This window comes from Schistocerca nitens, chromosome 8, assembly GCF_023898315.1.
Source record: "Schistocerca nitens isolate TAMUIC-IGC-003100 chromosome 8, iqSchNite1.1, whole genome shotgun sequence".
Classification (NCBI taxonomy): Eukaryota; Metazoa; Arthropoda; class Insecta; order Orthoptera; family Acrididae; genus Schistocerca; species Schistocerca nitens.
The window spans coordinates 350,231,535-350,245,946 of NC_064621.1; the positions used below are offsets into that span (position 1 = coordinate 350,231,535).

General features: G+C 49.8%; 1 protein-coding gene across 2 annotated transcripts in view; it reads right to left on the reverse strand.

Annotated features, from left to right (window-relative positions):
• The window catches only part of LOC126198971 (juvenile hormone esterase-like), a 214,940-nt gene that overhangs the window by 94,991 nt on the left and 105,537 nt on the right, over positions 1-14,412 (reverse strand). Inside the window, exon 3 of one of the 2 annotated variants that reach the window (XM_049935629.1) lies at positions 4,544-4,829. The exons of the other annotated variant lie outside the window; for it this stretch is intronic. Coding sequence (XP_049791586.1) covers positions 4,544-4,829 — 286 coding nt within the window. The remainder of the gene's footprint in view (positions 1-4,543; positions 4,830-14,412) is intronic. 2 annotated transcript variants of the gene reach the window in all.

Genomic DNA, 14,412 nt, shown 5'->3' on the forward strand with positions numbered 1-14,412 from the left:
CAAATACTAAATTGATGGTCCCTTGATGTCTCGGAATGTGTCCTATCAACCGATTCCGTCTTTTGGTCAAATTGTGGCACAAAATTTCTAGTCTCCCCAATTCTATTCAGTATTTCCTCATTAGGTGATCGACCCATCTAATCCTCAGCACTCTTCTGTAGCACCACATTTCGAAAGCTTCTATTCTCTTTTTATCTAAACTGTTTAACGTCCACGTTTCACTTCCGTACATGACTACAATCCAGACAAATACCTTCTGGAAAGACTTCCGATGTTAGCAAATTTCTCTTCTTTAGATATGCTTTTCTTGCCATTGCCAGTCTATATTTTATATCCTTTCTACTTCGGTCATGATCAGTTTTTTTGATGCCCAAATAGCAAACCCCATCTACTACTTTACGTGACTCGTTTACTAATCTGATTCCCTCAGCATTCGACTACATTCCATTATCCTTTTTTCACTTTTCGATGTTCATCATATATCCTCTTTTTAAAACACTGTCTATTCTGTACAACCGCTCTTCCAAGTCCCTAGTTGCGTCAGACAGAATTACAATGTCGTCAGCAAACCTCAAAGTTTTTATTTCTTCTCCATGAACTTTAATTCCTACTCCACATTTTTCTTGGTTTCCTGTACAGCTTGCTCAATGTACAGATTGAATAACATTGGGGATAGGCGACGACTTTGTCTCACTCTTTTCACAACCACTGCCTCCATTTCATACCCCTCGACTCTTTTTCAGTCAACATTGTCAAAAGCTTTCCCTAAGTCTACAAACGCTACAAATGTAGATTTGCCTTTGCTTAATCTATCTTCTAAGATAAATCGTAGTCTCAGTACTAGTTCGCGTGTTCCTACATTTCCTCGAAATCCAAAGATCACCCCCGACGTCTGCTTCTATCAGTTTTTTCATTTTGCTGTTAAGAATTAGGGTTAGTATTTTGCAACCATGACTTACTTAAATGTTAGTGCGATAATTTTCACACCTGACAGCAGCTTCTTTCTTTTGGAATTGGAATTATCACATTCTTCTTGAAGTCTGAGGGTATTTTGCCTGTCTCATACATCTTGCACACCTGATTGAAGAGTTTTGTCATGGCTGGCTCTCCCAAAGCTATCAGTAGTTCTGACGGAATGCCGTCTACTGTTGGGGCACTGTTTCGACTTAGATCTTTCAGAGCTTTGTGAAATTCTTCTCGTAGTGTCATATCTCCCATCTCATCTTCATCTACGTCCGCTTCCCCTTCTATAATATTGCTTTCAAGTTCATCTCCTTTGTATAGACTCTCTATACACCCCTTCCACCTTTCATCTTTCCCTTCTTTGCTTAGGGCTGGTTTACCATCTGAGGTCTTGATATACATACAGGTGCTTCTCTTTTTCACAAAGGCCTCTCAAATTTTCCTGTAGGCGATATCTATCTTTCCCCTAGTGAAATATGTTTGTAAATCCTCAAATTCGTCCTATAGCCACTCCTGCTTAGCAGTTTTGAACTTCTTGTCAGTCTCATTTCCTGAAAGTTTGTGTTCGCTTTCTCCTGCTTCAGATGCTGCATTTTTGTATTTTCTCCTTTCATCAGTTAAATTCAATATATTTTGTGCTACACAAGGATTCCTATTGGGCCTTGCCTTTCTACCTATTTGATCCTCTTCTAACTTCACTATTTTATCTCCTAAAGCTATCCATTCGTATTCTACTGTATTCCACTCCCATGCTCTAGTCTACTGTTCCCTGATGCTCCCTCTCAAGCTCTCAACAACCTCTGATTCTTTCAACTTATCCAAGTCCCATCTCCTTAATTTCCTACCCTTTTCCAGTTTCTTCAGTTTTAATCTACAGTACATAAGCAACAAATTTTGGTCAGGGTCTACATCTGCCGCTGGAAATGCCTTATGATTTAAAATCTGGTTCCTAAATCTCTGTCTAAGCATTACTTAATCAATCTAAAACCTTCTCTTGTCTCCAAATCTATTCCATTTATACAATCTTCTTTTGTTGTTGTGGTCTTCAGTCCAGAGACTAGTTTGATGCAGCTCTCCATGCTTCTCTATCCTGAGCAAGCTTCTTCATCTCCCAGTACCTACTGCAACCTACATCCTTCTGAATCTGTTTAGTGAATACATCTCTTGGTCTCCCTCTACCATTTTTACCCTCCACGCTGCCCTCCAATACTAAATTGGTGATCCCTTGATGCCTCAGAATATTCCCTACCTTCCGATCCCTTCTTCTAGTCAAGTTGTGCCACAAATTTCTCTTCTCTCCAATTCTGTTCAATACCTCCTCATTAGTTATGTGATCTACCCATCTAATCTTCAGCATTCTTATGTAGCACCACATTTCGAAAGCTTCTATTCTCTTCTTCTGTAAACTATTTATCGTCCACGTTTCACATCCATACATGGCTATACTTCATACAAATACTTTCAGAAACGACTTTCTGACACTTAAATCTATACTCGACGTTAACAAATTTCTCTTCTTCAGAAACACTTTCCTTGCCATTGCCAGTCTACATTTCATATCCTCTCTACTTCGACCATCATCATTTATTTTGCTCCCCAAATAGCAAAATTCATTTACTACTTTAAGTGTCTCAATACCTAATCTAATACCCGCAGCATCACCCGATAGAATTCGACTACATTCCATTATCCTCGTTTTGCTTTTGTTGATGTTCGTCTTATATTCTCCTTTCAAGACCCTGTCCATTCCGTTCAGCTGCTCTTCCAGGTCCTTTGCAATGTCATCGGCGAACCTCAAAGTTTTTATTTCTTCTCCGTGGATTTTAATTCCTACTCCGAATTTTTCTTTTGTTTCCTTTACTGCTTGCTCAATATACAGATTGAATAACATTGCGGGTAGGCTACAACCCTGTCTCACTCCATTCCCAACCACTGCTTTTTCAGAATTTGAAAGAGAGTATTCCAGTTAACATTGGCAAAAGCTTTCTCTAAGTCTAAAAATGCTATAAACGTAGGTTTGCCTTTCCTTAATCTATTTTCTGAGATAAGTCGTAGGGTCAGTATTGCCTCACGTGTTCCAACATTTCTATGGAATCCAAACTGATCTTCCCCGAGGTCGGCTTCTACCATTTTTTCCATTCGTCTGTAAGGAATTCATGTTAGTATTTTGCAGCCGTGGCTTATTAAACTGATAGTTCGGTAATTTTCACATCTGTCAATATCTGCTTTCTTTGGGATTGGATTTATTATATTTTTCTTGACGTCTGAGGGTATTTCGCCTGTGTCATACATCTTGCTCACTAGCTGGTCGAGTTTTGCTAGGCCTGGCTCTTCCAAGGCTGTCAGTAGTTCTAATGGAATGTTGTCTGCTCCTGGGGCCTTGTTTCCACTTAGGTCTTTCAGTGCTCTGTGAAATTCTTCATTCTTTACGCAGTATCATATCTCCCATTTCATCTTCATCTACGTCCCATTTCCATGATATTAGCCTTAAGTACATTGCCCTTGTATAGACCCTTTATATACTCCTTCCGCCTTTCTGCTTTCCCTTCTTTGCTTAGAACCGGTTTTCCACATGAGCTCTTGATATTCATACAGGTAGTTCTCTTTTCTCCAAAGGTCTCCTTAATTTTCCTGTAGGGTGTATCTATCATAGCCGTAATGATAAATGCCTCTACATCCTTACATTTGTCCTCTAGCCATCCCTGCGTAGCCATTTTGCACTTCCTGTCGATCTCATTTTTGAGACGTTTGTATTCCTTTCTGCCTGCTTCATTTATTGCATTTTTATATTTTCACCTTCCATCAGGTAAATTCAATATCTCTTCTGTTACCCAAGGATTTCTATTAGCCCTTGTCTTTTTACCTACTCGATCCTCTGCTACCTTCACTATTTCATCTCTCAAAGCTACCCGTTCTTCTTCTACTGTATTTCTTTCCCCCATTCTTGTCAATCGTTCCCTAATGCTCTCTCTGAAGCTCTCTACAACCTCTGGTTCTTTCAGTTTATCCAAGTCCCGTCTTCTCAAATTATCACCTTTTTGCTGTTTCTTCACTTTTAATCTACATTTCATAACCAATAGATTGTGGTGAGAGTCCACATCTGCCTCTGGAAATGTCTTACAATTTAAAACATGGTTCCTGAAGCTCTGTCTTACCATTATATAAGCTATCTGTGACCTTCTTTTATGATTATTAATCCAAGTATTAGCTATTATTAAATTATGCTTCCACTGCATCTACTGCAGTAATAGCCCTTGGGCGGCCCTCGATCTAATAGGTTGTTTACATCTTTGGGTGGGTTTAGTGACATCTCTGAACAGTCAAAGGGACTGTGTCTGTGATACAATATCCACAGTCAACGTCTATCTTCAGGAGTTCTGGGAACAGGTGTGATGCAAAACTTTTTTTGACGTGTGTAGTGCGCTTGGATCTATATCGGCATGGGACTATTCCACGTTGCATTAATTTCGCTTGGTGTTTGCCCTTGGTTCGAAAATCTAGATTTCTTTCAAATTTTCTCATCTAACACGTCACGCTAAATGGAATCTCAAAAAAAGCGAAAATGAAGTGATATACTTACCAAGGGCTCCGAGACGGTAGGCGATTGTGACTAGCACAACGCCCTTCTCCACGAAGCTGTGCGGAGTTGAACTCGAAGAACTACCACCCTTGAAGGCTCCACCGTGGATGTAGACCATGACGGGGTAAGGACCACTCGCCGCAGCCGGCGCGTAGACGTTGAGGTAGAGACAGTCTTCGGAGCCGGTAGTGATAGGTATCAGGCCGAAAAAGAGGGGCTGAGCGCAAGCATCCGCGAAGGACAGCGCGTCTCGAACCTCGGACCAGGAGGCTGCCGGCTGTGGGGCCTGGGAACGCCAACAGACGCTCAAGTGGCTTGCGTATTACCAGTCGCCACAACCACACATGCTCACGGATCATTATACGATTTAGTTTTGGAAACGAAACATTTACAATGAGATGACAAATCTTATGGAATATCTTTGATATCGTGTCGGACCTCCTTTTGTCTGGTGTAGTGCAGCCTCTCAACTTGGCATGGACTAAAAATGTCGTTGGAAGTACCCTGCAGAAATACGGAGCCATACTACTCCTATAGCCGTCCATAATTGCGAAATTGTTGCTGTGCAGGATTTTGTGCACGAACTGACCTCTCGATTATGTCTCATAAATGTTCAATGAGATTCGTGTTGGCCGAATCATTCGTTCGAATTGTCCACAAAGATCTACAAATCAATCGCAAACAACTGTGGCCCAGTGACATGGCAGACTGTCATCCACAAAAATTCCATCGTGTTTTGGGAACATGATGTCCTTGAGTGGCTACATAATCATGATAATCAACGATCGGTTCACTTGGGCCAGATGACCCAGTCCATTCCATTTAAACATAGCCCACACCGCTATGCCTGATTGTTACTTGGGTCCATGACTTCGTGGGGGTCTGCGCCATACTCTAAACCTACCGTCAGCCCTTACCAACTGAAATCGGGACTCATCCGATCAGGTATCGGTCTTCCAGTCGTCTGGTGGCCAGCCGATGGGGTCACGAGCCCAGGAGAGGCGCTGCAGGCGATGCCGTAATGTTAGCAAAGACACTTGCGTCGGTCGTCATAGCCCATTGGCGCCAAATTCCGCCGCACTATCCTAACGGATACGTTTGTCGTGTGTACTACATTGATTTCTGTAGTTATTTCACGCAGTGTTGCTTTTCTATTATCACTGGCAACTCTACGCAAATGCCCTTGCTTTCGATCGTTAAGTGAAGGTCACCGGGCACTGCGTAGTCCGCGGTGAGAGGTAATGCCTGAAATGCAATATTACCGGCACACTCTTGACACTGTGGGTTGAACTTTCTAACGACTTCCGAAATGGACTGTCCCATGTGTTTAGCCCCAGCTACCATTCCGCATTCAGAGTCGTGTGGCCATAATCACATTGCAGACCTTTTCACGTGAATCACCTGAGCACAAATGAGAGCTCCGCCAACGCACTGCCCTTTTACACCTTGTGTACGCGACACTTCAGCCACCTGTGTATGTGATATCGCTACCCCATGACTTTTGTCACCTCTGTGTACTTTGGATCAGCTGGATATGGCATATCTGAAGAAACTTGTTTCTCCTGCATCCAGTTAAGGCCATTATCAAGCGATGAGGCGATGTTATAAAGCGTCAGACTGATGTCTCCTGTGGTTCACTAATACTGGTCTGGTGTGCTTATACAGGGTGAGTTTTCCACCGTATACAAAGTCTAGCGATTGATCGATGGGAGGATAAGGAACAAAAAAGTTCTAATGAACTTATGTCCGGAAACGCATGGTTTCAATGCTAGAGACCATTTATTCAATCAGATATTGTGATGTTTGTTAACATCGAATATAGATTTAAATGTCAGGAAGTAGTTTCCGAAAGTATTTGTATGGAGTGTAGCCATGTATGGAAGTGAAACGTGGATGATAAATAGTTTAGACAAGAAGAGAATAGAAGCTTTAGAAATGTGGTGCTACAGAAGAATGTTCTAAGACATCGAGGGATCACCAATTTAGTATTGGAGGGCAGCGTGGAGGGTAAAAATCGTAGAGGGAGACCAAGAGATGAATACACTAAACAGATTCAGAAGGATGTAGGCTGCAGTAGGTACTGGGAGATGAAGAAGCTTGCACAGGATAGAGTAGCATGGAGAGCTGCATCAACAACAACAACATTGTGATGTTTAAAGCTTTCCCGGCGTACTGATTGTTCCATAAAACCACGGGAGAACTGCCGGATGTCAGTAACGTCCTGCCACGATATTTCAGCGCAGAGTCTTCTGGCCATCTTCAGGCGAGTGCCACTGTAGTAGTACTGGCGAGTACGCTTTTTTTTTTTCCTTTATTGTATTTCAATTCCCCATCGGGGCGGGCTGGCAGCAGCATAGGCGCTGCTCTTCAGCCGAAAGACATAGAACAAAACAATAGAAGACATTTAAAAACAGCAAAGGAGAGAATAAGGTGAACATAGATATAAAAAAGGGGAACATCATGGAAGGCAATAGACACAAAACGGGGTGACTGTAAAATGGAGAGAAAAAACTGTTTAAAAGTAGCACACATAAAAAGCCACACACTGCGACGGTTAAAAGAACACAAGGCACAGTAAGACTGGAGCATAAAGGTAGCGACGGACGGCATAGCGCATAACGTAACACTGGCGGCGAACCTCAAGGCAGGACACAAGTAAAACACACCTCTTGACGCACACGAGAAACAGCACTAAACAACACTGATGTGGCACACTGATGAAGAGCAACACAGAGGATCTGCCAGGCGCTAGGAGATGAGGGAGACCTGGAGAAGGGAGGGAGGGGAAGAGATGGGGGAGGTGAGCGGGGGCGCGCGGAAGAGGGCCAGGTAGGGTGGGATGTGGGAAGGAGAGAGGCAAGTATGGGGTGCAGGGTCTCAGGGGAGGGGGAGACGGAGGAAAATCCGCTCTGGGAGAAGGAGGAAAGAGGAAAAAGGGGGCCCTGGGGAGGGGGGGGGGGAACAAGGCCAGGCTATAGTTGGAAGGAAGGGTAGATGTCACGGCGAAGTTCGTCATCCGAGAGGGGGAGGCGTTGGAAATTGCCCTGATGAAGGAGATGGAGGGTGTGGAGGTGGAGAGAGGGAGGGATACAGCGATAGAGGCGCGGCAACGGGCGGGGGGTGGAGAGGAAGGAGGAAACCAGAGGGTGGGGGGGGGATCAAGCCTGCGAACAATGTAAAGGATGCGGAGATGTTGGAGGAACAGGAGGAGGTGGGGGAAGGGGATCAGTTCATACAGGAGCCGTGTGGGGGAAGGAAGGCGGATACGGAAGGCAAGGCGGAGCGCATGGCGTTCAAGGATTTGGAGGGCCTTGTAAAAGCGGGTGGGGGCGGAGATCCAGGCAACGCTGGCATAACAGAGGATAGGACGGATGAGGGAGGATGGAGGTGTGGAGGATGGTAGAAGGATGCAAGCCCCATGTCCGGCCAGACAGGAGTTTCAGAAGGCGGAGGCGGGAATGGGCTTTCTGCTGGATGGTCAGGAGATGAGGGGTCCAGGTGAGGTGGCGGTCAAGGGTGAGGCCAAGGTATTTCAGGGTGGAGGTGAGTTGGATAGGACGACCATAAAGGGTGAGGTAGAAATCATGGAGGCGGAAGGAGCGAGTGGTGCGGCCTATGATGATTGCCTGGGTTTTGGAGGGGTTGAGACGGAGGAACCACTGGTTACACCAAGTGGTGAACTGGTTAAGGTGGGTTTGGAGGGTACATTGAGACCGTTGAAGGGTAGGATAGAGAGCCAGGAAGGCGGTGTCATCAGCATACTGGAGAAGGTGGACTGGTGGGGGTGGCTTGGGCATATCAGCTGTATACAAGAGATAGAGGAGAGGGGAGAGGACAGAACCTTGGGGGACGCCAGCCGTGGGATAAAAGATACGGGAGTTGGTGTTGTGGAGGGTGACATAGGAAGGACGGTGCGAGAGGAAGGAAGCGACCAGATGGACAAAATTGATAGGCAGGGCGTAGGTTTGGAGTTTAAAGAGGAGACCGGGATGCCATACACGGTCATAGGCATTTTGGAGGTCAAGGGAAACAACAATGGCGGAGCGACGGTAGTTGAGCTGGAGGGACAGAAGGTGAACAAGGTTGAGGAGTTGGTCGTCAGCAGAGAAGGAGGGTCGGAAGCCACACTGGGTAAGGGGGAGGAGGTGGTGTTGAGCAAGGTGCTGATGGATACGGCGGGAGAGGATGGATTCAAAGACCTTACTGAAGACGGAGGTGAGGCAGATGGGACGATAGGAAGAGGTGGCAGAAGGGGGTTTGTTGGGTTTGAGGAATAAGAGGACGTGGGAGGTCTTCCACAGGTCAGGGTAGAAGCCAGTAGAGAGGACGACATTATAGAGATGGGCGAGGACAGTCAGGAAGGAATAGGGGCTTTCGCGAAGGTGCCGGTAGGTGACACAGTCGTGACCAGGGGCCGTGTTGCGTTTGGACCGGAGGATAAGTTTAATGTCTTGTGCTGTGATGGGAGTGTTTATGTCGGAGGGGGGCAACTGCCCCAAGTACTGGAGACTAGGAGCAAGAGGAGCGACCGAGGTATCGGCACGTTCCATGACCGTGGGGAAAAGAGAATAATCAAAGTGGGGATCATCGGGGAAGGAGAAGACCTCGGAAAGGTGGGAAGCGAAGTGGTTGGCCTTACTGAGGTTGTCAGGTAGGGGGCGATCGTTATGGAGAAGGGGGTAGTGGGGAGCGGAAAGGGAACCAGTAAGGCGATGGAAGGCGGACCAGTACTTGGAGGAGTTGATAGGGAGGGTGGCGTTGAGTCGTGTGCAGGTCTGGCGCCAGTCGCGGCGTTTCGTTGCTGTAATAAGGTTCCGTACGTGTCGCTGTATTTGCCGGTGGCGTTGGAGTGTATCCCTGTCACGAGTGCGCAGGAAGGAGCGATAGAGGCGGCGGGATTCACGGAGGAGGAGGACAGCCCGCGGAGGGAGAGTGGGACGGTGTGGGTGGATGGTTTTAGTAGGAACATGGGCCTCCACGGCGTCAGTAATTACCTGCTGAAGGAAGGACGAGGCGTGGTTGATGTCGTCAGGATGGTGATAGGTAAGAGGGTGGCTTTTGACCTGGGCGGAGATGGAGTCCCGGTAGGCATCCCAGTTGGCACGGCGATAGTCATGGACGGCCTTGGGAGGGGGTGCAGGGTGCGGAGCCGGAGGGGGGCGGTTTGCAGATGTGATGGTGAGAAGGACAGGGAGGTGATCGCTACCTGTGGGGTCAAGGACGGCGACAGTGATACGCCCAAGGAGGTTGGCGGAGGCAATGACAACATCGGGGGTGGTGTTACTTTCAGGTCGGGTGTGCTGGGGAAGAGGAACAAGGTCACCTTGAAGTGTGGAGAGGAACTGATGCCACCGCCGAAGGGCAGCAGGAGTGCGGCTATGGATGTTGAGGTCGGCGGCAATCACATAGGTGGAGAAGGTGTGGTCAATGTGTGAGATGAAGTCATAAGGAAGAGGAGCAGTGGAGCGGACATAGATGGTGGCACAGGTAATGGTGAGGGAGGGGAAGAAGACGCTAAGGATAAGGTGTTCAGTGGGGTCATTGAGGAGAGGTTGTGGCCGGACAGGGATATGCTTAAGGTGGCCAATCGCGACTCCACCCTGCGCACGAGGACAAGGAGCGTCAGTGCGGTGGAGGATATAGGGGGAGGTGCGGATAGAATGGTGGGGCTGGAGAAAGGTTTCGTTCAAGAGGAAGGTGTCGACCTGGTGGTGGGAGAGGGTGTGCATGAGGAGGTATTTGTTGGAGCGGAAGGAGCGAATGTTCTGGAAGAGGATGCGAGACTCGTGCCGCGCCATGACGGGAAGGAGGGGGGGGGAAGAGAGGGAAGGGAAGAGACTTAAACTAGGGTGTCGAGGCGGGTGAAGGTGAAGTGGGCTTGGTTGTGGGAGTAAGTGGCGAAGGCGTTCAGGTGGAAAACAGAGCGAGCAGCAAGGGATATTTGTTGGAAGGTGTGGGGGTGCTGAAAAGGGTGAATGTTTTGGAGGACAACGGTAATGAACCGGATGATGTCCTCGGCCGTGGGGGGTGGACGGAGGGAATTGTTGGGATGGACAGGGGGATCGACGGGACGAACTGGGACCGTAAGTTCAGGGGTGGCTGGAGGGGGTTTAGCTTTACATTTGTGGGAGTATGTGGGATGGGGGCCATTGCAGGTATTACAGGAAGGAGGAGCAGCGAGGTTGGGGCAGTTCTTAAGAAAGTGGGAGGCCTTGCAATGGGGACAGGTGGGGGGGTTTTTGCAGTTGGGAGTCAGGTGGTCATTGTACATCAGGCACCGCTGGCAACGGTAGGATTGGGGAGGGGATTTGGAGGATTCAACAGGGTGGCGACGGTGGTATATCAGGGCACCCTGGGTGAGGAGATGGTCTATGGATGGGGTGGATTCAGAGAATACCCGCATGAGGTAGGTGGGACCAGAGGCATTGTGGATACGGCGGGCAGAGCGGATTTCCAAGTCCAGGTGGGAGTTCAGTTCTACCAACACTTCATCCTCTGTGATCACCGGGCTGAGCTTGGTGATCACAGCGGTGTAGGTGGGGGGGCGACGGGGAGGCTGGGGCTGACGAGGAGTGGAAGCGGAAAGGAAGGGTGTCAGAGAGGCGTGGGGGCCAAACATAACTCGTGGGAGTTTTCGCAGGAGGTCTGTGTGAAAGGATGGGGACGGGGACTTGATAAGGACTGAGTCCCTGCGGGGAATGAGTTGGGAAATGGGAGCACCAGGTAAGTACTTTCGTATTTCCTTGGTGAGGGTATGAGCGTCGAGGAACTTAGGATCGGGAGTTGACAGGACAAAGGTGTGGAGGGTGGGGGCCAAGGTATGGGTGGCAGGAGGAGGGGTGGTGTCCATGGTGACGGCAGGGGGAGGGGGAGGTGGTGTTGATTTTTTGTGGGAAGTGGCGGGAGCAGAATCGGTAAGGACGCGCTTTTGGGGTTTTTTGGAGACTGGAGGCTGGGAGGAGGGGAGAGGGACGGGGAGGAGAGGGAGGTGGCGGGTGGCAGATCCCTGTGGCGTAGCGGAGGCACCGGGAGAAGCAGCTGGTTCAGTGGTGGCGATGGTGGCTCGGCGCGACGTGATGCGTGCGGGAGATGCAGAAGACGAAGCGACGGGGTCGGTGAGAGAGGGGAAGCCAACCACCTGAGGGGCGGCAGCAGAGGCGGCAACAGAGGCGTACGTGAGGGCGGGGGTAGGAGTGGGAGCTGTTGAGGGTGTGGAAAGCTGGAGGAAGGGTGTAGAGGTGTGGGTATACAGCAGGGGAGGAGATAGGGGGATGTGTGAGCGGGGGGAAGGGTAGGGGAGGCGGAAGGAGGGAGGCCAGGGGCGGCACTCCAGGAAGTGACTGTGGGAGAAGGGGAGGGGGAGGTGTAGATGACGGTGGAGGTGGGAGTACTCATTGCAGACGAACGGCGACGGACAGACGGACGTGCAGCAGGCAGCGGCAGCGTCGGCGTCGGCGTCGGCGATGGTCGGCGGCGAACGGACGGACGAACAGCAGGCGGCGGTAGCGGCGGCGGCAGCGGCAGCGGGTACGACGACGACGGCGATGGACAGCGAGCAGGCAGGCGGGCAGGCGGGCAGGCGGACGGACGGACGAACGAACGAACGAACAGCGACAGCAGCAAGCGGCGGGCACACAGACAGACAAACAATCTTCGAAGACGGAGATTCCACCCTGAGAGTAGCCCAGGCTTTGCAATCTGACGCTTTCGAAGGAGGGGATCCAACCCTCTAGTTGGCGAGTACGCGTTGAGCTCTCCTATTTAAAGCCATACCGAGGTGACATTGCGCATGCGCTGCTCAGCGTGCGCCTTCATAACAACTCCGTGCGCCGCGCCTCGCGCCGTCCACGGTGAAAGCTTGGCGTAGCGATATCAGGTTGGTTTTCATCTTTATGCAGATAACTACGTCGACTATGAAGTTTCTCTATAACAGGATTCCAAGCAGAGGTTAGCTGATAACCCCTATCTCGATTGATGAGAGTCTCGTTGTCAGACAGTCTCATTTCCACAGATTCATTCATAATCGAGCTCCAAAAGTTTGATGTATGGGCCAAAATTTTTGTGTCGTTGTTCTTCATGGAGTGGTCTGTGGAGATACAATGTTCGGCAATTGCGGACTTGGTGGGTTGGAGAAGGCGAGTATGCCGTTGGTGTTCCACAATGCGTTCCTGCACAGTTCGTGTTGTTTGCCCTATATACACTCCTGGAAATTGAAATAAGAACACCGTGAATTCATTGTCCCAGGAAGGGGAAACTTTATTGACACATTCCTGGGGTCAGATACATCACATGATCACACTGACAGAACCACAGGCACATAGACACAGGCAACAGAGCATGCACAATGTCGGCACTACTACAGTGTATATCCACCTTTCGCAGCAATGCAGGCTGCTATTCTCCCATGGAGACGATCGTAGAGATGCTGGATGTAGTCCTGTGGAACGGCTTGCCATGCCATTTCCACCTGGCGCCTCAGTTGGACCAGCGTTCGTGCTGGACGTGCAGACCGCGTGAGACGACGCTTCATCCAGTCCCAAACATGCTCAATGGGGGACAGATCCGGAGATCTTGCTGGCCAGGGTAGTTGACTTACACCTTCTAGAGCACGTTGGGTGGCACGGGATACACGCGGACGTGCATTGTCCTGTTGGAACAGCAAGTTCCCTTGCCGGTCTAGGAATGGTAGAACAATGGGTTCGATGACGGTTTGGATGTACCGTGCACTATTCAGTGTCCCCTCGACGATCACCAGTGGTGTACGGCCAGTGTAGGAGATCGCTCCCCACACCATGATGCCGGGTGTTGGCCCTGTGTGCCTCGGTCGTATGCAGTCCTGATTGTGGCGCTCACCTGCACGGCGCCAAACACGCATACGACCATCATTGGCACCAAGGCAGAAGCGACTCTCATCGCTGAAGACGACACGTCTCCATTCGTCCCTCCATTCACGCCTGTCGCGACACCACTGGAGGCGGGCTGCACGATGTTGGGGCGTGAGCGGAAGACGGCCTAACGGTGTGCGGAACCGTAGCCCAGCTTGATGGAGACGGTTGCGAATGGTCCTCGCCGATACCCCAGGAGCAACAGTGTCCCTAATTTGCTGGGAAGTGGCGGTGCGGTCCCCTACGGCACTGCGTAGGATCCTACGGTCTTGGCGTGCATCCGTGCGTCGCTGCGGTCCGGTCCCAGGTCGACGGGCACGTGCACCTTCCGCCGACCACTGGCGACAACATCGATGTACTGTGGAGACCTCACGCCCCACGTGTTGAGCAATTCGGCGGTACGTCCACCCGGCCTCCCGCATGCCCACTATACGCCCTCGCTCAAAGTCCGTCAACTGCACATACGGTTCACGTCCACGCTGTCGCGGCATGCTACCAGTGTTAAAGACTGCGATGGAGCTCCGTATGCCACGGCAAACTGGCTGACACTGACGGCGGCGGTGCACAAATGCTGCGCAGCTAGCGCCATTCGACGGCCAACACCGCGGTTCCTGGTGTGTCCGCTGTGCCGTGCGTGTGATCATTGCTTGTACAGGCCTCTCGCAGTGTCCGGAGCAAGTATGGTGGGTCTGACACACCGGTGTCAATGTGTTCTTTTTTCCATTTCCAGGAGTGTATGATTTGGCGCATATATTGTTACATAGACTGCGATCTAATGCGCGTTGTACTATGCAGCCACAGTTACAGTATGTGTTGAAAATGGTTTTCATGTGCCTCAACGCATGTGCACGCGCTGTAGCATGTTGTGTCTCGCACGTTCGCATCTTCCAGGCTGCATCCAGTGCCTCCACATCTAGAATGGGCTCTGCATACACGATAATTTTGATATGGCCCCAAATCGCACGTGTTGAGATCCGATGAACG